The sequence below is a fragment of the Microchirus variegatus genome, assembly GCF_963457635.1.
Source record: "Microchirus variegatus genome assembly, chromosome: 12".
Taxonomy (NCBI): Eukaryota; Metazoa; Chordata; class Actinopteri; order Pleuronectiformes; family Soleidae; genus Microchirus; species Microchirus variegatus.
The window spans coordinates 16001374-16028534 of record NC_139813.1 but is presented as its reverse complement, the minus strand read 5'-3'; the positions used below and the strand labels follow the sequence as shown (position 1 = coordinate 16028534).

At 38.6% G+C, this 27161-nt stretch overlaps 1 protein-coding gene across 1 annotated transcript; it reads right to left on the bottom strand.

Annotated features, from left to right (window-relative positions):
* On the bottom strand, positions 1 to 21600 carry fndc4a (fibronectin type III domain containing 4a; the record flags this gene model as incomplete). Its single annotated transcript, XM_083899243.1, has 6 exons — positions 1 to 42; positions 1495 to 1628; positions 4076 to 4165; positions 11697 to 11901; positions 13337 to 13452; positions 21525 to 21600. 6 exons carry the CDS (start codon positions 21598 to 21600, stop codon positions 1 to 3), a joined length of 663 nt encoding a protein of 220 aa, XP_083755369.1.
* Between the last annotated feature and the right edge of the window lie 5561 nt (positions 21601 to 27161).

Here is a 27161-nt window from a genome sequence, read left to right as displayed (position 1 = left end):
TCAAACTTCAATGATGTTGATCGATGGCACCGAGGGATGGAACTGCAAAAGATGAGAAAAAGTCACGACTGTTGAATGTTTTAGATGTTGCTTTATTTATCAATTGAATTCCCCTTTAAATACTCCTTACGTCCACTCTGCGTCATGTTGAGTGTTCGTCACATCACTTATAAACACCTCGTGACCTTTCACTGATTTGAGACGGAGCGAGGTTCTACGCAGTATTGACTGATAGCGGGAAACAGTCTTCTTCGATATAAAACTCGCTTTAACATTTTGACCACATAATGAGGACTGGGATGATGGATGCCACTGACCCTCGGCTAGTTTAAATGATTGAACTCCTTTAAATCCCGGCCCTCCCATTACAAATAATCCCAATTATCGACTCTTCATGACTTCCGTGGTTGTACATCTGACTGATGCTGATGCGTGGTACTAACCCTAAAGGAATGTTGTACATTTAAATCCTCACCATTAAATTGTAGTGACAAATCAGCCTCTGGAACTAAAATCATAATTTACACAGTTTAAAGACAAATGTTTGTGGCTACATTACTCATATTATGGTTGAGTCATGGATTTATTATGATTTTATCTGTAAGAAAGATATATTTTGCATTTGGTGCCCAATTGAAGACAGTTTATATTGTATAAAATGTAATACATTCATGAAATAACAAGTGATAAGATAGGTAAGAGTGAAGCAGTGGGGAGAAGGTTCTGGAAGATAAGCCAGGAGAGGAATGTTTTATTTTGACCTGAAAAGCTATTCAACATAGAGCCTATTGTTCCTTTTTTTATGCAACATAGAGGCTTTTGCTTTTCAATCCAGCTGCAGCAACATCGTAGTGATCTATTTTTTATGCCTCCCTTTGAAATGAAATGTATCAGAATCACTGGGCAGCATTTGAGTGATTGATTAAGCATAATAATAATAAGAACATGTAGATTAGTTTTTAATACAACTACATATTTTAGCATAATCACAGTTATTAAATTAATTTAATTCGGTCCTTTAAAACAATCAACTTCAACTATTGGTTGACCTAATAGTACAGATGCATACAGCCTATACATAATGCATTTAATTACAACATGAATGTTGATTTTTCTTGCAAAAACTTAAAAATAATAACAGTTTTGGTCTGTTGTGAGTTCAGTTCTGGGGAAAAGAAGCCTGTCCAATGCACAACATTTGTCAGCTGTGCTATTGATAATCCAGAGGCGTGTAACGGTTGCATTAAATCACAGCGATCCAAAAGGGAATGGACACGTAATCACTTGTGGATGGGCATTTGCATGCACGGCATGAGCTGGTTGAGCATAATACTGTTGATTAGTTCACAATAACGTGAACATTCAGATCGATTCTGCTGCAGAGCGCACTGCAAGAGGCGTCATTTACTGCACAATGGAAAGAACCTTGAAAGAACCTTTTTCGTTCCAGACTCAGTCTTGTTCTCAAATACACACATAGATGCTCCTGCTCACCTTGCTCCTCAGCAGTCCTCCGCTGTGATGCTCCGGTGTGCTCCTCTCTGACGACGGCTTGGCCTTCTCCTTATTGTTGCTGGAGTCGTTGTCCTTGATGATGTCATACTGCCGGCAGAACAGGGCAATAACAGCTGCCAGGTGGCGAGAGATAGACACGTGTGCCACACACACACACAGAGAGAGAGAGAAAGACTATTCAGTCATGAGGCAGCAACTGTCACTCCCAAGACATGTCGCCACTTCCTCTAGCTTTGCACGTTGAAAGGCCATGTGGATAATGTGATTCTGTTCCCCGAGGGAGAGTGTGATGCCTGAGCCTTTATCAGAAGGGTCTGGAGGACAGATATTATTCCCCCGTGGAGTCTTCTTTGTCGCATTTTACGCTCTGCGGGATGCGGTTCAGGTTTTTAGCCTGGATAATACTGTATTGCCACTGTATTGTGAATTTTGAATATTCAGAAAGTGATGTGTGGTTCTGGTAATATAAACTAAGGAGCTGTGAGAAACACACAGACGTATGTAGGGCAATTCATTCACAAGTTGTTCTCTTCAGGGATGTTGATGCGAGCCAGTTCCACTGCTTACGTGACCAAAATACCGTGGCTTTTCCCTGGATTTCTCATATTTTTAAGGTAGTGACCACATTTTACACAAAAATAAAAAAGGGTGATAAGTTAAATGGCTTTAGTATTTCACAGTTATTGATTCATATCAACAATCAAAACATGCCAACATGTTTCAGGCATGAAGAAGCAAACCTAGCTACAGAAATGTGACTTAATACGGCAAATTAAGTTAGATGGAAGGCAAAGCAACAGAACACAAGAGAGGAAAACCGAAAAGACTAATAATATGAAGCTATATTTACAGTTATAATTCTTTAAAGATCCCATAGAGTGGTCCTATTGCATATATGTGAGCACATTAACTTGTTTTTATGGTAAATTCGCGCTGTTTCAGACTGAAATCTCAACCCCAGAAGAGTGTTCTTCTGGTGTTGTGATTGGCCAGCCAGTGTAGAGCCTTCCCAACAGTCTCGTGATTGGCCAATGCCTGGAAGTGACGTAATTAGCACACCAGCTCTCAGAAGCACAGCTCCCCCCTCTGGAACGGTGGATGCACTGCTCCTCATTATCAAAACATTGTTTTAACAGTGTTTAAAAATAACTTTGTCACGACTCCCCGCCGCAGTCCCTTTTATGACTTTGACCTGGAGTCAGACCCAGAGTCAGAAGACACTGTCGCTCGTGAAACACCTCCACAACGGACGTTATTCTTCTTCTGCGGTTCAATGTACACAACCGGATGTGCCCGGACTAGTGCCCGAGAAATGCTCTTTATGTAACCAGACTGGGTTTTTTCAGAGATCCTGCTGAGCCCGAGATTACAATAAAACACAGCGTTCTCAGCAGTGGCTGAACTGTTTGTTTTGAGCCTTCAGGGCTTCATAAACGTGGGAATGGCGCAGATACACCCCAACAAAAACAGTGCTAATTGCTACTTCCGTTCTATGGGAGCTTTAAAGGTGTCCGCTGCCTTTGAAAATGCCCAAATAAGGTAAAAACCCATTTAGATTGAACTGTCTGCGAGAAAGCAGTCCGTTATGAATAAGCCACACAAGGTGTTTTTTTATCCTTTCACTCCCACTCGTCACTGCCTCTGCATTACTTTGCCTTCTCTCATTAGTATTATTTAACATCTCACTGTGATGCTTGGGGGTGCTCAGGCCTGCTCCTGTGTTGCTGCCTGTCAGAAAACGCCACTTCTGACGGTGCCTCAACACTTCATTAATCAGCACATTTTCCTCAGAGGAGCAGGAAACGCAGCGAATGCTCAGAAAGGCGTGACGTTGGTTTCGACATCGCCTGAAGTGACGAGGCGTTCACAGTCGTCAGGTTTATTCCGGAGTGTGTGTTTGTGTGTGTGTGTGTGTGTTAGGTTTTTGACTTTAACTCCACTTAATTGGGATCATATCGATCTTTTCCGGTCCATTTATTGTGACTATATTGACAAATGTGTCACTATATTGATGTAGATAGTTTACTGTGTGAAACCTCTGCACCGTTAGTTTTCATCATTAAAGGCTGACGATAACTGGTGACACGTTGCAGAAGAGCATTTGCACGTTTTTTGCTGATCAGGCAGAATGGTGATGTCATTTCACTATCGACAAAAGCTTCACAAAAACATGAATTTATAGACATTAGACTTATTGGATATGCAATACGTCAATACCGACTTGAAGGACTCATGATCATAGGTCTCAAACTCGTGACCCCTTAATCAATTTCATATGGCCTGCCACATAGAGGCTTTTTTTTTTTTTCATACATTTTGTTGTGAACTATACTGTGCATTGTTCTGTATCGAAACAGACACTTTTATTTTGAAATAATGTGAAATATAATCGCAAATGTTGTTGCGTAATATGACCAAACTTAAACGTTAAAATCGTCTTTAATCTGCTTCATCAACATTATGTGCCGATGACACCCAGCAACTGGCACTTTGTGGCTCTCAAATCTTCTTGTTCAGTTGAAAGAGGCAAGGACAAAAACACAGCAGTCAACATACGTACCTGCCCACATGATCAAGACGACCACAATAATGATCATCTCTCCTGTCTGTAGATGCCGTGACTTGTCCAGGCCTTGCACAGTGGGGTCATCTAGAAAGAGAGGACGGGTCAGACAGCTGTGGTAAATACCACCAACACTAAAAAAAACTGAATACAAATAAGTGGTGAATAATATGTCCTTTTTGTATGAAATATAACAAAAATATAACAAATTTGATGTTACACTGAACATTAAAATGCAGTCTAACAGAACTAGGTCACAAACCATGGCCCTGAAACCCTGTTATAGACTTGAAATAACAGCCATTTGTCTCAGTAAAAGTGAGACATTTAAACTTTCGCAAAGGCAGGTCAAGTTGCAGAATGGATTTTTATACTGTATATATAAGACATTAAAGTCACATTCTTTCAGTAAATGTGGACATGATCTTTATCTCCCATGACTGTTATGCCACTTAACAAAAAACATACAAAACGTCAGTGTATTATCACATTTTAGTCAATGCTCCTCTAAGTGGATTAGGCCGATTTCCTCTCTCCAAACTAAACTCTCTCTGGCATGGAACTGGTCCAGAGCGACACTCTGACCAATTGCCTCGATTAGTGAATCAAGTTGTCAAAGAAACTGGCTCCAAATACGAGACTGTCAGCTCTCTTCACGTGATTATGCGATTATGGAATGGGTCCTGCATTGCACATTTTTAAGCCTGGGTAAGGTGAATGTGCATATAAGAGGAGGAAAGGGAACTATTTATAAGTGCAGAGTTTGCTATTCACTTGGTTGCAACTTCAGCACACAAATCACACAGACTTGCTTATTGCTATTGACAATTCTAACAACATTAAATCACAACATACATTATCTGTAGTGCTCAAAGGGAAGAAATCTTTGGCAGAACCAGACTCAATTCAATCAATAACATGCTTTTTGAAAAAATTAATATATATATATCTATATATCTATATAGATATATAGATATATATCTATAGATATATAGATATATATCTATATATATATATATGTATTGGGCACTGTGTGTTTGGAAGAAAAGGGATAATTTAATCTATGCTTTACATTTTGATGTTTTCCAGGGCAATTTAGGGCTATTTCAGGCTATTTCAGTGTAGGCCTTTCAGGATATGTCCTGGCTGTAGCTTATACATTTGTTCCAGTAAACTTCCAGCATCAATTCCATCATACTATAATCTAAACTTCCCCTACATAAACTTCTGTATCCTTCCATTAGTCCTACAGATTCCACATCTGCCGACACATTACTCTTAAATGCCAGGTCAGGTTTCAGGTCAGTGCTGCTCAGTGTGACTGCTCTCTCCCCTGCTCTCTCTGTGTGTGTGTGTGTGTGAAAATAGTCTTCTCAGTAATAAACTATTCATAAACTCATCTTCTGCATGTTTATAAAAAGAAAAAGAACAGTTTAATTCATTATGATCTCAGTGTTTACCCCAGTTTCCCATAGTCTGTCTGAGGTTTTTCCCGTTTACCTTTTTTTGGCAATCTACCAATTAACTTTTAAAGGTGTGTATATATATATATATACATATATATGTGTGTATCATACTTGTATATAGTGTGTATTCATGCATATTTGATGCAGTAGGCTTTATACAAGAGAGTGGACGAACACACTTTGAGACATTCTGAGTAGTATGTAATGCTTCTGGCTGTTTTTTATACATATTTCATGTTTTGCGCCTCACTCTGATATGCCGTATGATTCTGCACCGTGTACACAGCTTCACCAAAAGAGTGCGAGTCGATTTAATCGGCTGTAACGTCTTTCCCGGGCAAACTCTGCGATGTCCGTGCGGCTGCGAACTATCAGGAATCCGTGTTGTAACTCTTTTTACTCTTGCATTCTGTTTCTTTGAGGATATTCACTCACTACACATTGGAACCCTGTGGGGGGGCGAAACTCAAAAAGATCTGCACCAATTTGAAGTTGTTTTAACTAATTATCATTTGTGTCACCGGTTTATCACAGTCTGTGACCTTAGAGGGAGCTAACAGCGTGCAGGATGATACACCCCAGGTTTCAGTGTTGTATTGTGCGCCTACGTGCAGCGTCTGAATCGGCAAAGACAGCGCGGCATCTCTTTGAAGTGTCACTCAGTAATTGCGTCTAAGGGGACCACCTACCTCGCTGGTTTGACTCCTTCAGGCAGGAAAATATTCTGTCTTTTTCTTTTTTTTTTGTCGGAAGCAGTTTGACAGCTTGCATTTCCAGAGTTTTCGTCTCTCTATTTTATTTACTCTAAACTATCCATCACTGTGTTTTTAAGCGTTATCTAAACTCTTTAAAAGGTTTCATTTTGGAAAATGAACAAACATGCTGTAGAAGTTGTCGAAATATCGATACATTTTAATTTTATTCTGAAAGCCTCCGCCACAGTAATACTTTAATCACGAAGGGCAGGAAAAGCACATAAATATATTCTCTTGATTAAAAGCTTTGGAACTAATAGGATTGACGTGCACTCTGGTAAGGCCATATTGATCGTGAAAAGGAAAATCCACAGTAGCTTTTTTAAATTCAGATCCTTCCTACATTATTTACAAATATATATTCCGTTACATGTACACTATAATGTAATCGCATTATCAGAAAGAATTAGACAGAGGGAAATATAAAAGCATTATTGATCCACGTGTCATATGCTTCTGGCTCTTAGGAACGTCTGGTATATATCGCCGACCTCAAATCAATTGTACTTTAAATAGGAGGCTCTGAAATGCTGCTGGCAGCTAAATCAAAAGGTTTTGTGTGTGTGTTTTTTTTAAGAAACAATGGTCGGCAACAAGAACCAGAGGAAGAAAAAGAGGTCACATTAAATGCATTCACTATGGTTAATGAAGGATAAATGGAGGATGAAATGTAAACATCCTCTGCAAGTACATGCTCCATTCTGTCTTTTTTTATTTTGCCATTGTGGGAATGATTACTGTGGCATAAAACAGTGTCTCAAAGGAGTATAGTCGATATTGGATAAAAGCCTAGTTTCTCCTGCTGATGACCATGGAGGCCACAAAATAAATAATCTGGACTGTTGTCTTTCTAACTTCACATTTTCTGGCTGCCTTGTGACAAGTCCAAAATTTGACAAAAAGTCATACTATACTATAGAATTACTATTGCAACAACACATCAAGCAAGTTATCCCTGTGGTAACTTTTCTGACACCTCCTGCTTAAAACCCAAAAAGTCAGAAGGATCTTGAGGCCCCGCTTTTACAGTCTGGATTCATGTCATCCAAAATTTGACAAAAATGTCATACTATACCATGTCGTCCATAATGTGAAAAAAATGTTGAAATTTGTCCAAAATTGGTCAAAAACGTCATAGTATAGTGTGTCGTCTAAAATTGGACAAAAACGTCATACTATACTATGTCATCCAAAATTTGACATTTTTTTGGGAAAAACATTTTGGTCCAAAATTTGACAAAAAACATCATACTATACTATGTCATCCAAAATTTGACATTTTTTTGTAAAGAAAAATTTGGGTCCAAAATTTGACAAAAATGTCATACTATACTATGCCGTCAAAAATAAGTCAATTTTTTATAATACATTTTGGTCCAAAATTTTACAAAAACTTCATACTATAATATGCCAAAATGTGAAACATTTTTTTAATCTTTTTTTGTCCAAAATTGGTCAAAACGTCATAGTATAGTATGTCAAAAACACCATGCTATAGTATGTGAAAACATTTTGGTCCAACATTTTACAAAAAATATCATACTATAGTATGTCGTCCAAAATTTGACAAAATTTTCATACTATAGTATGTAGTCCAAAACTTTTACATTTTTTGTCAAAAAAATGTTGGTCCAAAATTTGACAAAAATGTCCCTGTGGGTCTGTGATGGGCTAATAATATAGGGGGAGGGGGAGGGGGGGAACTAATTATAGGCCACTATTTGTATCACGCAACCTCATTGTGGGTGGACGGTTAATGAAAATAGGTCACTTCTGTCTGTAAAGTGTTAAGTGTGAGGCAAAGAAACTGTGCTAGTCTCCAACTTTGAGAGTTAACTATAGACAGAACATATTATATAATATAACAGGTTGACAACTGTTGCTCACCAACGCCTGTCTCAAACAATTCTCCCTTCCCTTTGTTCTTTAAAACCCTTGTATATAGTAAAAAAAACAGTATTTAAAATTGTAGAATTTCTAACGGTGCTACTGTGCATCACTTATAAATACAAGGTCAGATCTCAAGATGTATCTGTCGTACAGTAAGGTATCTCTAAACTATGTTTTTTTTATTATCATACAAGCAAAATCAAAATCGTCTCTGACTTTCTGATTCAACCAATTACAAACTGTGGTTAAAAGATCATACTGCGATCTATTTAAAGGGTATTAGTCACAGGTGACTGTTGCTGCACTCGATGGCACCGTCACCTCACGCAACAAAAGGCTCTTTGTCAAAACGCGCTTGCCAAGCGAGGCCTCGCTGTGTGCAATTTGCATCTTCTTTGTTTTGATTGTCTGTTTTTTTTTTTCCTCCCCTCTGAGTACCTTTGCTTCCTCCCACATTGCAGCTCCAGTTAATGTGTGACTGAAATGACAGTAGGTGTTAATGTAAGTGTGGATGATTGTTTGCTCTGTGATCAACTCAGCCTCTCTCTTTCTAAATGTCACTGTGGATTGGCTCTACAGCTCCCTTGTGACCCCACACAGAACGCGTGTGAGACGGCTGGAAAGTCGTTCCGCACAAGCTGCAGAGCATAACTTATACATAAACAAACATTACATTTCAATAATTTGTCAAATGAGTTCACGCAATGTTGATCCATACGACTCTATATATCTCTGTGTTTCTCAGTATTGCGGGTGCTTGGGTCTTGTTTTGCCTGGTGAAATTCCTGCGCTGCTGCACACGAGAAGTGATTTATTTTATGATAAGGCACCCGCAGGCAACGGCAACATTGTGCCAATGAAGCGAGATGGCTGCGAACGCGTCGGAGTATGACTGGAAAATGCTAAAAACACACAAAAAAGATTCACTCTACAGCTCTCAAAAACCCAGTTTTTCAGCAGCATAGTGGGATATATGCACTTCTTGCTATGTTACAGTTACACCATTCCAGTTTAAACAAAGGCAACATCGACAATCTCCAAAAGTTACACACTAAAGCTTTAAGTCCACAAAGAATTGACTCACAATAACAGAATCAAAACGCAGTGTGACGCAGAGACGTTTTTGAAAAGAGACTGTGAGTAATGCACTTGAATGATGTTGTCGAGGAAAAGCTGACGCTGAAGGTTTTTCCACTCCCATATGAAGCTCATTCACTGAATTAAACCACTTGAATGATTTGGAGACGTGGATACAGATGTTGATTAATGCTGCACATACTGACTCTTTTCTAAGTCTTGAGTCTTAGGCAATACCCTGGCCAAAAGTCTTTCCCTGCTCAGCACTTTGTTCCAGTATCGATGATTTGCTCGCTTCCTAAATTCAGTCCCTTTTCACTTGAGAAATAAGCGAGAGGAGATCATTTCAACGAGCCTTCATTGTGAAGCAGAATGGAGTGTGTATTATCTTAATGGACGCTGCGCAGGCTTGAACTCGCTTGGATTTGTTTCTTTCTCTCTTGCCAGCTTAACTAATGCTTACCCAACCTGAGTCAGCTTAATAGAAATATTTATGGTGCCCTCGCATCAGCATCAGCACTTCCTGTATTCACAACCTTGATCAGACCATAAAACAATAGCGGGAAAAAAAAAGAAACAGTTTGAAGTATCACAACTCAGTCCAGTCCAAAGTCACAATACAGAGCTTCTTCTTTTGGAAACTTTTCCAGAGTCCGCCCCGGTTACAGCAGGAGTAACCGGGGCGGACTCTGCGATTTTTTTCAGCCAAGAACCAGATCAGTTTGCGGCGGAGTTTGGACAAATATGAAAAACACAAATCAGTAACGTGGCCCACTCAGACATCTTAACGAATAAAATAAAAAGAACACGATGGATGTTAACTAAACTTGAAAACAACAATAAAAGTGAGGGTTAGACTGGAAAACCAAAAAAAAAAAAAAAATACATGATTAAAACAATAATGGTAATGATTATAAAGCAGGATCCAACAAAAATAGACGACAAAAATACATGAAAACAACAGGATGAATTTAGATACACTCACAAAAACCCACGAACAAGAAATAAAAGGGAGGGTCAACACGCAATACACACACACACATTAAAATAAGGTATAAGAATATAAAAATAGAGTAGAGTAATTATACATACGATAAGCAATGACAAACAAATACCTGTTACACTCCCACATCTGAACTGTAAGGAAATTTAGAACGACTAAACCTGTTCTCTATCAGTCACTGTCTTCACATTTCCTTCATCCTATGAGTCGAGCCAGACGTCGAGTCTAAAGTGTTTTAGAGTGTGAGTCAGAATCCTGCTCAGGAGTTTGCCTTGACCTGAAGAAGCCTGTCAATAATGCAGTGGTGGATCGGGGGAAAATAAAACTGTGCGACACATGGCGTCCCTCCTGAGAGCCTCTGGCTTATACTGTACCTCATTTTCAATGTCGGGGTGCTTAAAAGTGTTCAACAGCCAGAGGAGGCTTAAGCAGAACATCAGGTCTGTAATGGTTTGCTGTGTGTGTGTGTGTGTGTGTGTGTGTGTGTGTGCGTGCGTGCGTGCGTGCGTGCGTGCGTGCGTGCGTGCGTGCGTGCGTGCGTGCGTGCGTGCGTGCGTGCGTGCGTGCGTGCGTGTGTGTCAGGAGAGAGAGAGAGAGGCCTGTGGCAGAGAGTGAAGCATTGTTGTTATGTAACAAGGAAAAGAACTGGTGCAGTGACCTGTTGTGACCTTGACATTTGTCTTGTTGACTTGAGAAAAGATGGGATTTTATACAATATAACACCTCCACACCAGGCAGACATCATTCTGTATGGCAGTTCCTACCTAGTTTGACCACATGACTACTTTTTAACATAGACTTTACATAAAAATGGAAGTAGTCTTCCTGTTGCAAAACAAACGTGACCTATTTTTCCGCGTATTGGACAATACCAGCTGACAATCGCACTAATGACTAATTGACATCACGTTCTATTTAAGATGATCTGAAACTATCGAGTGAGATCATTAACTTCTCAGGAGAATGTTTTGCTGACATTTTAAAAGTAAAAAAAAACATTAAGTGAGACGTAGACTTATTCTTCCATAGACTTCCATTCAAACTGAGGTCTATTTGCATTCAGGGGGTTCGCCCCCTGGTGGCTCACTGCTACTTTCATGCTACTATGCGGTCTTTACTTTTCAAACCAAAAGACTACATCTATTTTTATATACAATCTATGATTTGTCAGTTTGGTCCAGACTGTAGTTTTCTGATAATCTTAGTGAGCTATTTTTTTTTTTCTTTTTATCTAGATCCATCAATATTTCTTTGATTTATACCCAGATCAAAAGAAGACATTTTGGGTTGTTCTTTAAAGGATTCAGCGATTATACTAAAAAGGGCTTTATTTATCCCTTAATCTCACAAAGGTTTGAGAATATGTGAGGGAACTCAGGCACTGACTCAAGAGGGAAATATGTATCTCAGAGCAGCTTATACTGTACCTTGGTTGGAGCTGTTGGAGGGGATGCGGTCTGTTTTCTTCAAGGTGCGAAAATGCACCTTTTTGCTGGCTTGGCTCTCCCCGTAGAGACCGATCGACTGGACCTGAATGATGTAGTCCGTCTCCTCCTCCAGGTCCCAGAGAACACACGAGCGACTGGTGGTGTTGACTTCGCGGATAAATCGCTGCATGTGCCCGTCCTGCCTCTGGGTATTGGAAGAAAAAAAAAAAAAAAAAACCAACACAAACCACTGAGTGGATGAAATAATCAATACAGTGGCCAATGAGGTGATCACCCCACACTAATGTCTCCCTAAGGAAGAGACTCGCTGCCATAAAAAGGCTTGTTGCTTCAGCTAATGAATTCAGTCTTTATGGAGTGATGGTGCTTCAATGATGTGTCACCCTCCATCAATATATACAAATGTTTTTAAAGGTGCCATATGTAAGAATGTGGCCAAATAGGGTCTCTACATTCAAATTCAAAATACCAAGGTCTTTTAGGTTTCATTTTCTGACCTAACTGGCAACGTGTGGTTGCTTGGCAGCTGAGACTCTACTGACTGCAATGATTGGTAGACGGCGGTAGGTGGCGCCACATGCCAAAACATGATTTCAAAACATAAACATGATTTGCAGTCTGCAAATTTTTTTTTTTAATGCAAATAGTTTGTCTGTACTGTTGTTGTTGGTGAGTTCAGTTTGTTATATGAACATTATTCCTGAGTCTCTGTGACATATTAGGAGGATTTTATGGCCAGTTGCTTTAGATTTATTACATAATGCACCTTTAAATCATTTAATTTGGACTGTAAGCACACTGTCAAAATACGACCTTCCAACATGTTTTTGGATTAATCAAACAAATCAAATTAAGGGTTTTTAATGGTGTTGCTTGGCTCAGAGATCTGATTTAAAATATATATATATATATACTTGTTAGTCTTGATGAAGAATTAATAGTGTAATGATTAATCTAACGTATTTATATTCAGCTTTATGGTAAGATGAACAACTGTTTATTATGTATTTAAATGGCTCCACAGTGATGGGAGTTGCAAAGACAAACATCAACACGATTACGATCACAACATATGGCATTTCATCATTTAGTGGTTCATTGGTTTGCCGATTTTAAGCCTCTGAAATTTTTTCATCCCAAGGAGGATGCAGTTTGGCAGCCTCACACACACACACGCACACATTCTTGTTTTCTCTTGACAAATCGACCGTGCCAAGTTTTATTTTAACTCCGAGCCTGAAGGTGAGGTTTAGTCACCGTTGCTGCTGAGCGAAGCTTAAAGGGATTCTTGAAAAATAAACTGTATTGAAAGGAGAAACAAATCTCTATTCACTGAGGGTCTTATGCAAATGTGCCACTGTTTACTCAGTATGCTGGGCAAACTCTAAACTCTCCATCTGAAAGTCATTGAGTTGTTGTTGCATTGTCAACGAATATGACGTGGCAGAAAACTGATGATCCAGGTGTACTGTATTCCAATGACACAAGGGCTCAGAGCCAAAACACTATTAGCACACGGCTAAAAATAAAGCTCATGTCTTTCTCCTTTTACTGGTTCTGCTTATCTTTTCACAGGCTCTCCGATTTACAGATTGTGAGAAGGTTAGGACTCGGTGTACCTGTTGTGAAATGGAGAAGCCGATGATTATGTCTCCCTCTGGAACTTCCCAGGTCACAGTTGCCGAGTCGACACGCAGGTGCATGACGGACACGTTGACGGGAGCTGGCGGCCGGTCTGGAGGAAAGTGAACGGAAAAAAATAGAGGTCCGTTATTTTAGCTGCTGGGTATCGAGTTGTCCATGCCAGCGGTGGCCACTCTGCACCTGGCACTAATTTACCACAGGTGTTTGAATCAAACTCACAGAGATCAGTGTTGTTTAATTTAAATAAAATGTGTTTTGTAAAGGGCTGGTTGCTGCCAATTCACATTTTCAGTGGTGACCAATCAACAATATGTGTCAATAATATGTCATAGCTTCAAATAATCTAAGATCTTTGGTTATGTTGATTGTGTCAGTCCAACATACTCAATCTGAAAACTATTTAGCACCTTTCCCCCAACATTCCTCTAATTTAGAATTCTTCCAAATAAAATGACTCTTTAATATGATGTATATTATAAACCCCTTTAAATACATCAGATTATACATTTGTGAAACCTGATAACCACTGTTCTCTTTTAGAATCTGCTCATGAGCACACATTTATAGAAACATATCTGTTCCCTTTTCACAGTTTCTCCTCCAAACAGCCTCATAATCATCCGTCACCTTGACAGACAAGCCTTTCTTATTTCTTTCTTTTTTTTTAACATCACTGTGTCTCTTCCATGTCCATCACTGTCCATACATCATGATTTGATTGCTGGTGGAGAGAGAAGCACGCGAGGCAAAACGGCAGGAGAACCCGAGGGCGACAGATCTAACCGAGGAGGCCTGTAAGACTCTTAAGTCTCCGAGCGATCGCTCGGCTCAGATGGATTGATGAGATGGAACGCGCTCCGTAGATGGAGGAACCTGGAGGCCGTCCACATTGCTTTTGTTATTAATGTAGGGTCTGGTCTAGGGCTTTTGTGTGTTATCACAGAAGATAGCTTATACGTTATGGAGAGAGGCTCGAGTGAGTTGGAACATGCTGTCTGAAAAAAGAAGAATATTCTACCCACAACCCACCCACTCATCCAGAACAGCAAGACTACACTGGATGTGGCCTCCTGTTGCTGGGGTAAATTTTAGAGTGTCAAATTAACAGTGATAAATGGGCATCGAGTACCTTGCTCCCCCAGCCCTTGACCTGGTGGGGACTCGAACCAGCAACCTTCAGGTGTCCTATACACAACGTATGATACAGAACAAACACGCTTCACCTAATGAGTAGTAACCATAACAACTTAAAGTAGTACTACAAATACTACATTAAGTCACAGTTTTCTGTGACAGTTCAGCACTTGTTAAGTATTTATCAGACCATATATGGGCGTAGACCTCCAGAAGCAAGATTGTACTGAATAGCCACCAAGCTATTTCCATTCCATTTGAAGTCTATGGGAAAACCAGCCTTTTTGGCACTTGACTTATACTATCGTTCAAAAGTTTGGGGTCACTTAGAAATGTCCTTGTTTTTGAAGGAAAAATCACTTTTTTTCAATGAATCTTGCATTAAATGAATCAGAGATACACTCTATACATTGTTAATGTGAAAAACGACAATTCTAGCTGCAAATGTCTGGTTTTTAATGGAATATGTACATAGGTGTATAGAGGCCCATTTCCAGCAACCATCTCTCCAGTGTTCTAATGGTACATTGTGTTTGCTAATCGCGTTAGAAGGCTATTGGATGATTAGAAAACCCTTGAAAACCCTTGTGCAATGATGTTAGCACAGCTGAAAATAGTTTTACTGGTTCTTTGTAGGACAAAATTATTATTTGGAATAAAAATCATTATTTCTAATCTTGTCAATGTCTTGACTATATTTTCTATTCATTTTGCAACTCTTTTGATGAATAAAAGTGTGAGTTTTAATGGAAAAAATTGTATAGGTGACCCCAAACTTTTGAACAGTAGTGTATAATGTCAATAAACCTTTTCCTGAGGAGTTAATCACATTTCAGATAATCTCTAACAGAACATGATGTCAATTTTTCGTAAAATTATGTTCCCTTTTAGGAGGAAATGAATGATAAATGATAATGATGACGATGATAACTGTGACCTTGTTTGACAAAAACTGTCATGGTAACGGTAATTTTGGGAATCTCAAAGCTTTAAAAGAGGAGTTTGTTTGCAACTGGACTATGATTTACAGTTTTATACATGGTCTATGGGGAAAAAACAAAAAAGTATAGATACTTCTCTTATTGAGTTGGAACCATATCGGTTCTTATATGATGTAGAATTGACGATACAGCCACAAATTAAGTTTTATTAGCTCGATGCAGTGGACGTAATACATCCACAGTACAGTTAAAATGAGACGAAGGCATGTGCTGCGGGGCTCTATTTCATCTGAAAAGTGCACTTGAGAGAGAGGAAAGATGAAAGACAAAATGATGAAATTGGGAGCCATTTCAAATGATTTGCTGTTTTCAGTCGCGCTCAGATCTCTTCCCTGTTATCTCACCTTGCCTCCACTTTTATCTCTCTCTTATTTTCCCGTTTCTATTTTCCCTTTTCGCCTCGTGCGCTCCCGTCCGCTCCTATCTCGGAGACAATCAGCGCTGGCCTCTGTGTTCGGTGTAAAGCGGTGACATTGAAACAGATCATGAGACCTTCAGGTCAGATGAGGGCTATCAGTCTTTCCGTCTCAACCCTCGTGGTGAAATGGACCTGCAGGTCAAACCCTGGCGTGGCGTCCTGTCCCTGATGCTCGTGTCACGCTCAGAGATTGGTTTGTGGAGGGGTGAGCAAAGGAGCTGGACAAGAGCTATAGAGAAGAAATGAATGTTCCAACTGTGGAGCGCAGGGGGAGAATATAGGGCTAACACCTCTCAAGAGGTTAAGAGGTGACTTTTGTCTCATTTTGTCTCATCTAATGAGAAGCTCCTTCATCGAGGCTGTGCTATAGGTTAAGATGTATTATAGGTTTAGGTGAGAGGAGTCACATATAGAGTATTATACTGCCCTTGATCTTTGAAGAGCAAGGGGAATATTATACATACATTTACAGTTATGCCTTTTGTGTCCTTGTGTGTTGGTCACGTCTAAGTGGCTGCTTATTATGATCTCACTGGCTCACAACTTATACACCACTAAAAAAAATATGATATATACTGTACCATGTTTTTGACCAAATTTAGAACATCTCAAAGTAAAATTCTCATACAGTTTTTCCTGTTATTTTTCTCCCTCTTCCACTGTGTTGATTCACAGCAGTTGACGATGAAATGCAATTATGTTTTTGTTGTTGTTTGGTGTTTTAAACCAGTTGTCATCTATAATACTGCATTACTGCCTTCCACTTTTTTTCCTTTGCCCACCTATCGCTATGACCAATACCCAAACACTTATCACACCTATCCTTCTTCTTCTTTGTTTTTTTTTTTTTTATGGCAGTTGGCACCGTAATGCTGATTTTGTTGTTTTTCTTCTTTAGTAGTTTATGGCAGTTGGAATTCGTAATGTTCATTATTGTCTCATTATTTCCTTTCCTTTGAACACCTCAGATATGTCTTCTTTTTTTTGTGTTTTGCAGCAGTTTGCATCCGCGCTGTTGCTTTTTTGTTGTCATTTATGTCTAATTCTCACACATTTCACTCTTTTTCTCTTTCTTCTTTGGTGTTTTACAGCATCTGACATCTGTAATGTTGCATTACTGCCGCCCTCTTGTCTTTATTTTGCACATAATATTCATCCTTGCGTCGGCGAAGCTGCTCAGGACGTTTGATTCTTTAATCCCAAATGCGCATTTCACATTTGAGCCAAAACAACAGGTGGGAGTTAATTTGCTCTGCAAGGTCAAACCTGATTAAGGTGACAAACGAACACTGTCAAACTTTGGTCGCCGTCAGCAACACGCGCTCATCAGGGTCAGGTTTAACTGAGATGCATCACATTTATTCACATTTTGTCTTGTGAGGCTTGTTGTCCTTTAGGTAATGGGGGCTACAGTTAGCTACGCATGGGCAAAAATGCTGCCACGAGCCGTTATGTGCAGGTCGTTTACTGATGATGGAGTGAGTGATAGTTCAGCCAGAGCAGGTCATGAATCATCACTAATATATAGGTCCCTGTTTCCTATATGGTATTTGGTATTCTAGTTTATTCCCTAGTGCTGATCTGAAGCCCAGTTAAATGGGAGTAATCACAGTTGGCTCACGGTCAAACAGCGATTTTTCCTATTGCAAATATTTTTTTTATCTGATGCGATGTCCAATCATTGCCTCCTGCTGTTCCCTCCAGCCTGTTTGATGTTCCCTCCTGCAGTAATAAGGATCACAGTGTGTGCGCTTCCATATTTGTACTCTGCCATTTGTCCTTTGAAAGAATGTATTACATTACGATCTGAAATCAAACGGCCGCACTGTAGGTCACAGCGGCCAAGGAGTCTGTCAGCGCAAATAGATGGTGCGACCCCTCTGAGGATGTGTGCTCATCGTAACCGCAGCTCGGCACATTATCCTCGTCTCCTCATCTAACCAAAGTGAACAGCGAATGACTGACAGGACTTGAACTTGAATCAGAGCGAGGTTTGGAGATAGCATCTTGTTTTGTGACCTCTATATTTAACACATTCTTTATTGGTTTGGTTCACAGCACAGGATTGCATTCACGTTAACACAGCCTGTGCAGCTTTTGGACGCCAAACCATATTGGATAACCACGATACCCAAGACGGGAAATTACATCATCTCTCTGATTCATTGGGAACTCACTTTAAGAGGTGACACACGTCATCTCCACTTCTCAGTTTGATCCGATTACGCCGAAAGAAAAATGTGTGGAGGGAATTTTTCAGCCAGGACAAATCAGATATCGTTTTGTGTTTGCTTTTTGCACCTGGTGTGAGTTATTGTGATGGCTGCTTCACTTAAAGTCACTGACATCAATCAAGTAAACAGATATTGTATCAGATATTGTATCCGTATCTGACATCAAATAACAGTTTTTATAGCCAAATGATCCATTTCTGCTCCATGCCTTCCCTTGGGTGGCTTTTAAAATCAACAATACTCAACTCAGCACATTTAAGATTTGACCAAAGTGATGTACAGAATGACGTCAATAAAGATAAGTAAAATAGGAACATTAAAAAAAAAACACACAATAAAAGCAGACAAAAGGGAATCCAGCTCAACATGAATTAACAGCCAAGAAGAAAATTTAGGTTTTTAGAGATTTAATGTAATTTAGTGTATGTTAGGGAAAGAGGGGCCATGGAGAGCAGTGGGACTAAAACCAATGTCATCAGTCTTGTCATCATTTACAGTCGGGAAATCCAGGATTTGACATCTGATAAGCAATCTAGCGTCTGAACAGAAGCATTACAGTTTGTTTTCAAAGGCAGCAAAGCAGTGGAGGGTGATGTTATGTTTTAAAACAACCTAGAAGCTCCGATCAGTGAGGTACGACTGAAACTATAAAAGGGCTGTTAACATGCTAAGAGGGTTCTGTGATCGACAGATTAAGTCCAGGAGCAGCAAATAGATCCCTGGTGACATTAAAACATTTAAGGAAACACTTTTTTAAAGATTTCAATGCTGATTTACAGTTTAAGTGAGCTCAGTTTCTCTTTGAATCTGTAAGTGAACACAAAGACAGAGGCTGCTCCTGCATGATTTTTACCTAAATCTTTAAGTTGACATGCACGAGCACTCAGCTCATCGTGTGTGGGCTCATTGTAGTGAACATGAACGCTCCAGATTGATCAGCGCCCTGGTAACGATGCAGTAAAACTCTCTCGTGTGCATCATAAATATTGTTTCATGCACATGTGAAAGGCAGAACCCTGTGGTTTACCAAGGTGATGGTCTTTGTTTTACTGTATTATTGACCATATTTCAGTCTGAAATACCTTGAAGCTACAGTCCCTTGTGAAATACTATATTCACTTACATGTTATCAGTCACGGCAGAACTCCAGCAGGCAGTTGTCACAGTTTGTGGTGTTTTAAGTCAAATGATTCTCTTAAGCATGTGTCACGCTGTGTTTTTATTTCAGCTCTCCCCCATCTGCCCCTCATTTTAAGACCATTTTCTCTGAATCCCTTTCCTTTTGAGACTCCACTTTCACAGGTGATGCATTACGGGAGCGGTCAGTTTGTGTGGATGTTGCCAAAATCTCATACTCTACATCTAGTGCAGCAACAACAGTATAACATAATATGTATGTAGAACAGAGTATGAAAGCTTTGTCCAGGCAGATGTGGCTAAGTCCTTTTTCCTAATCACTTCATAGCGTTTGCAGTTGTTCCACTTCCTTCCCTTTGCCTGAGGTACATTCTGTCGTCTTCCTCAAAGACAGAGAGGCTGTGAAACAGCCGTGTGTCCAGATTGGACCAGGTGGGGCTCTAAGGTTAATGTAATCACTGGCTAAGCCCTGAGGTACAAACATCCTCCAAAATGAACAATAATGTGTGCACAAGCACGAACGAGCATTCAGTTTGGCTTTATTTTATTTTGCAGCTTTTTCTGTACATCTCCACACTGAAAAACAATGATTAAAAAAAAATGGGCTTAAACAAATCAAATAATTTGCTGACATGTGGTCTTGTAAATATCCCTGCAATTCCGTGAGATGTAATTATGACAACATGAGCAAACGCCGTGACTGTCATTCACCGATTGTCTATTTGCCAAGAACCTGCCTCCAGATTTATTAACAGCAGATTGCCAATTTAAGAGAAGAGAATGAGCCTGGCCATTCCTAAATAAATCCATTAAACTCTAATTGGCATTTGGTTATCATCTGAAGCGCTGCTCTGGTGTCCTGTGTGGGATTCGTTTCCCCATCATGCTCGTTTTCAGACCGTGCAAATGTAAATATGGCTGCACACGGTACAGTTTTCCTTGACAGTTTGTACCTGGAGAATGAAATAAATGCGTGGGTTTGCAATCAATGATTTTTTCCTTAATGACGTGTAAATATTAAAAGCTTGAGCCTCTATTTAATCCATAATCATCTGCGTAATGTGTCATTTTGTTTTGTATAAATCAGCAATCACGCCTATATCCACAAGACTTGTGTTGAAAAGCATGCTTAATGGAATTAAATCTCATTGGATCCCAGTTAACTGCATTTTAATTGTGTTGCTTACAAAATACTGCACTGCACGTCTCTTTGTTCCTGGTTATGTCCTAACAACATATTCCACCATGACCCATAAGGTTTGCACTTAATTTAAACCTTTCTCTCACTGAATCCCATAATGAAGTCACTGTTTATTTCCCTTTACTTGGAAGCTCATTACTCCAGCCAATTGTTTATTTATATCCACGTGTAAGATGTTTTCTTTCTTCTTTCTTTTTTTCATTTTAATACAAGCTTTCTCGGCAACTCCATGCAGCAGAACTCCACTGAGATCAGAGAGCGCTCCTCGCGTCTCACATGTCGGCACAGAACATGAAAAAAGCTCGGGATATTTGTCTCAGTGCAGCCACAGAAAACACTGAAGTGCCACTCTGATTCCCCCAAGACGCTATCACACGCATCCTTTCAGAGATGAAGTGATGGCATGGATGAAGAGAGTGAGAGAGAGTGTAGGTGCACGCACATACAGAGGCCAATTATTTCTGAAACCATACTCAAACAATCTTGTGATGATAAGAGTGATGTATGTATGTACTTGTACTATAAATAAGAGCTTTAGCACAAGTTATTGTTTTTCTGTGAGTTTCCGGCACGTCGTGAATAACCATGCACACGTTCACTCATTAATCCACACACATAAAATTGATTTAATTTGATCAAACAGGATTGAGAGGGAATGTGAAAATGCCTGTGGTGCAGATTATATCCCTGTACACATTTTTTTATTTAATTAAATGCATGAGTAAGTCAATCTGCCAGGCTTATTATTTTGGTCATTGTGTTGTCTTAATAATAATAAAAACATTAAAATGGACTTGTTTTTGTTAATGAGTCATAGTCTGAATCATGATGATGATGATGATCAATTTATACTTCATATATTACACATTAAACAGGTCATGATTCACGTGAGTGAATAAACGAATGACAGGTGGAATGAAGTGCATCATTGTGTAGTTGAGATGAAACTAATTTAAAAGCCTCGTTTCTCTCGGACTTGAGTCTGTCTAATGACGCATTCTGCACACACACACACACACACATTTGACTTGTACTTACTCGCTCCTACTAAGAACACGTCGCTGCCGAAAAGCAACAGGACCACGGAGTTGACCAAAACAAGCAGGCGAGCCATGTCTCCCCCGTGGATGTCGTTGCTCGTCTCGCGGCTTAATGATAAACGCGGGTTTCCTATGCTCGAAGGACAACGAGACGACTGTAGTTCATTTTCTTTTATAACAGCATGTTGAGCTCCCTTTGATGAATGAAAAGCGGGCTGAATCTGCTCACTTCTCTGAACACGTGAAACGGCCAAATTGTGCGAAGGAGAATTTTGTTTTCACAAACATTTTGTCGAGCCCGGGCGGAATGTTGAGGTTTAAATCCACGCGTGTCTCCATCCTCGTGCTCGTGCAGACTGAGAGACACGCGAGCAGCTCCGGTAGACTTCCATCCCCACGGATCCTTATCCTGGGTGAGCTCAGGTACGCACGAGTCGGTTAAAGGATCACAGGATGGACGCGACGCCGGGCGTCGGTTCAGCACCACGGACAGCGCCTCCAAGTTCCTCACCGTGTGTGTTTACCATGGATGTATAAGAACTGGATGGAGCACCGCCCCCTCTGCCTTGAAGACAATTTTGTCATGGTGGCCACTCGTGGTACTGCAACAAAAAATACTCTTGTGGCCCAAAAAGCAATTTTACCTTTGAACACAATAGTAAAAGAGTCGTCTGTAAAAAAAGACCACAGAGAAAAAAAAGTGTGCTCTTCTCTTAAAGTCCAATTTATACTTCTGCGTAAAGTGCTCTGCGTAGGTTACGCAGAGTCCTCTGCGTCGACGGATGTTTTGGTCACATTTTGGGCTAAAAAAAAAATTCTAAAAAAGGAGCAGGTTTTGGACCACATAGTATAGTATGTCGTTTTTGTCAAATTTTGGACCAACATTTTTTTTTCAAAAATATGGTCAGATTTTGGACGAAATGGTGTAGTATGACATTGAGGTCGAGGACATAGTATAGTATGAGGTTTTGGTCACATTTTGGGCTAAAAAAAAAATTCATTTTTTTTTTTCGATTTTGGACGACATAGTATAGTATGTTGTTTTTGTCAAATTTTGGACCAACATTTTTTTTCAAAAATATGGTCAGATTTTTGACGCAATGGTGTAGTATGACATTGAGGTCGAAGACATAGTATAGTATGAGGTTTTGGTCACATTTTGGGCTAAAAAAAAAAAATCAAAAAAATGAGCAGGTTTTGGACGACATAGTATAGTATGTCGTTTTTGTCAAATTTTGGACCAACATTTTTTTTTCAAAAATATGGTCAGATTTTGGACGAAATGGTGTAGTATGACATTGAGGTCGAGGACATAGTATAGTATGACGTTTTGGTCACATTTTGGGCTAAAATAAAATTTTTAATTTTTTTTTTTCCGATTTTGGACGACATAGTATAGTATGTCGTTTTTGTCAAATTTTGACCAACATTCTTTTTTTTTAAAAAGTGGTCAGGTTTTGGACAAAATAGTCTAGTATAAGATTGAGGTTAACGCAACAGTGTAGTATGACGTTTAGCTCAGATGGTAGAGCACACAACCCCCATATATTACTGCTATAGCCCTCACTGAAGGTGACTCTGGTCCAAATCCCACATCAGGCGGTTCTTTCCCACCTCTGTGGCTCCTGTGTCCTGTCTCTCTCCACTATACAATCCATAAAAAAGGCAAAAATGCCCCCCAAAAAAAGTATAAACCAATTTTGGACGACATAGTATAGTATGATGTTTTTGTCAAATTTTGGACCAACATTTTTTTTTCAAAAATATGGTCCGATTTTGGACGAATTAGTGTAGTATGACATTGAGGTCGACAACATAGTATAGTATGACGTTTTGGTCACATTTTGGGCTAAAAAAAAAAATTCTAAAAAATGAGCAGGTTTTGGACGACATAGTATATATGTCGTTTTTGTCAAATTTTGGAACAACATTTTTTTTTCAAAAATATGGTCCGATTTTGGACGTATTAGTGTAGTATGACATTGAGGTCGACAACATAGTATAGTATGACGTTTTGGTCACATTTTGGGCTAAAAAAAAAAATCTAAAAAATGAGCAGGTTTTGGACGACATAGTATAGTATGTCGTTTTTGTCAAATTTTGGACCAACATTTTTTTTCAAAAATATGGTCCGATTTTGGACGTATTAGTTTAGTATGACATTGAGGTCGACAACCATAGTATAGTATGACGTTTTGGTCACATTTTGGGCTAAAAAAAAAAATTCTAAAAAATGAGCAGGTTTTGGAAGACATAGTATAGTATGTCGTTTTTGTCAAATTTTGGACCAACATTTTTTTTTCAAAAATATGGTCAGATTTTGGACGAAATGGTGAAGTATGACATTGAGGTCGACAACATAGTATAGTATGACGTTTTGGTCACATTTTGGGCAAAAAAAAAATTCTAAAAAATGAGCAGGTTTTGGACGCCATAGTATAGTATGTCGTTTTTGTCAAATTTTGGACCAACATTTTTTTTCAAAAATATGGTCCGATTTTGGACGTATTAGTTTAGTATGACATTGAGGTCGACAACATAGTATAGTATGACATTGAGGTCGACAACATAGTATAGTATGACGTTTTGGTCACATTTTGGGCTAAGAAAAAAGATTCTAAAAAATGAGCAGGTTTTGGACGACATAGTCATCCTATATGTCGGATGATGTTTTTGTCAAATTTTGGACCAACATTTTTTTTCAAAAATATGGTCCGATTTTGGACGTATTAGTTTAGTATGACATTGAGGTCGACAACATAGTATAGTATGACGTTTTGGTCACATTTTGGTCTAAAAAAAAAAATTCTAAAAAATGAGCAGGTTTTGGACGACATAGTCATCCTATATGTCGGATGATGTTTTTGTCAAATTTTGGACCAACATTTTTTTTTCAAAAATATGGTCCAATTTTGGACGAATTAGTGTAGTATGACATTGAGGTCGACAACATAGTATAGGATGACGTTTTGGTCACATTTTGGGCTAAAAAAAAAAATTCTAAAAAATGAGCAGGTTTTGTTTTGGAAGACATAGTATAGTATGTCGTTTTTGTCAAATTTTGGACCAACATTTTTTTTTCAAAAATATGGTCAGATTTTGGACGAAATGGTGAAGTATGACATTGAGGTCGACAACATAGTATAGTATTAAGTTTTGGTCACATTTTGGGCTAAAAAAAAAAATTCTAAAAAATGAGCAGGTTTTGGACGACATAGTCATCCTATATGTCGGATGATGTTTTTGTCAAATTTTGGACCAACATTTTTTTTCAAAAATATGGTCCAATTTTGGACGAATTAGTATAGTATGACATTGAGGTCGAGGACATAGTATAGTATGACGTTTTGGTCACATTTTGGGCTAAAAAAAAAATTCAAAAAAATGAGCAGGTTTTGGACGACATAGTATTTATGTCGTTTTTGTCAAATTTTGGACCAACATTTTTTTTTCAAAAATATGGTCCGATTTTGGACGAATTAGTGTAGTATGACATTGAGGTCGACAACATAGTATAGGATGACGTTTTGGTCACATTTTGGGCTAAAAAAAAATTCTAAAAAATGAGCAGGTTTTGGACGACATAGTATTGTATGTCGTTTTTGTCAAATTTTGGACCAACATTTTTTTTCAAAAATATGGTCCGATTTTGGACGAAATGGTGTAGTATGACATTGAGGTCGAGGACATAGTATAGGATGACGTTTTGTTCACATTTTGGGCAAAAAAAAAAATTCTAAAAAATGAGCAGGTTTTGGACGACATAGTATAGTATGATGTTTTTGTCAAATTTTGGACCAACATTTTTTTTTCAAAAATATGGTCCAATTTTGGACGAATTAGTGTAGTATGACATTGAGGTCGACAACATAGTATAGGATGACGTTTTGGTCACATTTTGGGCTAAAAAAAAAAATTCTAAAAAATGAGCAGGTTTTGGAAGACATAGTATAGTATGTCGTTTTTGTCAAATTTTGGACCAACATTTTTTTTTCAAAAATATGGTCAGATTTTGGACGAAATGGTGAAGTATGACATTGAGGTCGACAACATAGTATAGTATTAAGTTTTGGTCACATTTTGGGCTAAGAAAAAAGATTCTAAAAAATGAGCAGGTTTTGGACGACATAGTCATCCTATATGTCGGATGATGTTTTTGTCAAATTTTGGACCAACATTTTTTTTCAAAAATATGGTCCAATTTTGGACGAATTAGTATAGTATGACATTGAGGTCGAGGACATAGTATAGTATGACGTTTTGGTCACATTTTGGGCTAAAAAAAAAATTCAAAAAAATGAGCAGGTTTTGGACGACATAGTATATATGTCGTTTTTGTCAAATTTTGGACCAACATTTTTTTTTCAAAAATATGGTCCGATTTTGGACGAATTAGTGTAGTATGACATTGAGGTCGACAACATAGTATAGGATGACGTTTTGGTCACATTTTGGGCTAAAAAAAAATTCTAAAAAATGAGCAGGTTTTGGACGACATAGTATTGTATGTCGTTTTTGTCAAATTTTGGACCAACATTTTTTTTCAAAAATATGGTCCGATTTTGGACGAAATGGTGTAGTATGACATTGAGGTCGAGGACATAGTATAGGATGACGTTTTGGTCACATTTTGGGCAAAAAAAAAATTCTAAAAAATGAGCAGGTTTTGGACGACATAGTATAGTATGATGTTTTTGTCAAATTTTGGACCAACATTTTTTTTTCAAAAATATGGTCCAATTTTGGACGAATTAGTGTAGTATGACATTGAGGTCGACAACATAGTATAGGATGACGTTTTGGTCACATTTTGGGCTAAAAAAAAAAATTCTAAAAAATGAGCAGGTTTTGGAAGACATAGTATAGTATGTCGTTTTTGTCAAATTTTGGACCAACATTTTTTTTTCAAAAATATGGTCAGATTTTGGACGAAATGGTGAAGTATGACATTGAGGTCGACAACATAGTATAGTATTAAGTTTTGGTCACATTTTGGGCTAAAAAAAAAAATTCTAAAAAATGAGCAGGTTTTGGACGACATAGTCATCCTATATGTCGGATGATGTTTTTGTCAAATTTTGGACCAACATTTTTTTTTCAAAAATATGGTCCAATTTTTGGAACGAATTAGTGTAGTATGACATTGAGGTCGAGGACATAGTATAGTATGACGTTTTGGTCACATTTTGGGCTAAAAAAAAAAATTCAAAAAAATGAGCAGGTTTTGGACGACATAGTATAGTATGTTGTTTTTGTCAAATTTTGGACCAACATTTTCTTTTCAAAAATATGGTCCGATTTTGGACGTATTGGTGTAGTATGACATTGAGGTCGACAACATAGTATAGTATGACGTTTTGGTCACATTTTGGGCTAAGAAAAAAGATTCTAAAAAATGAGCAGGTTTTTTACGACATAGTATAGTATGTCGTTTTTGTCAAATTTTGGATCAACATTTTTTTTCAAAAATATGGTCCGATTTTGGACGTTTTAGTTTAGTATGACATTGAGGTCGACAACATAGTATAGTATGACGTTTTGGTCACATTTTGGGCTAAAAAGAAAAATTCTAAAAAATGAGCAGGTTTTGGACGACATAGTCGGATGATGTTTTTGTCAAATTTTGGACCAACAT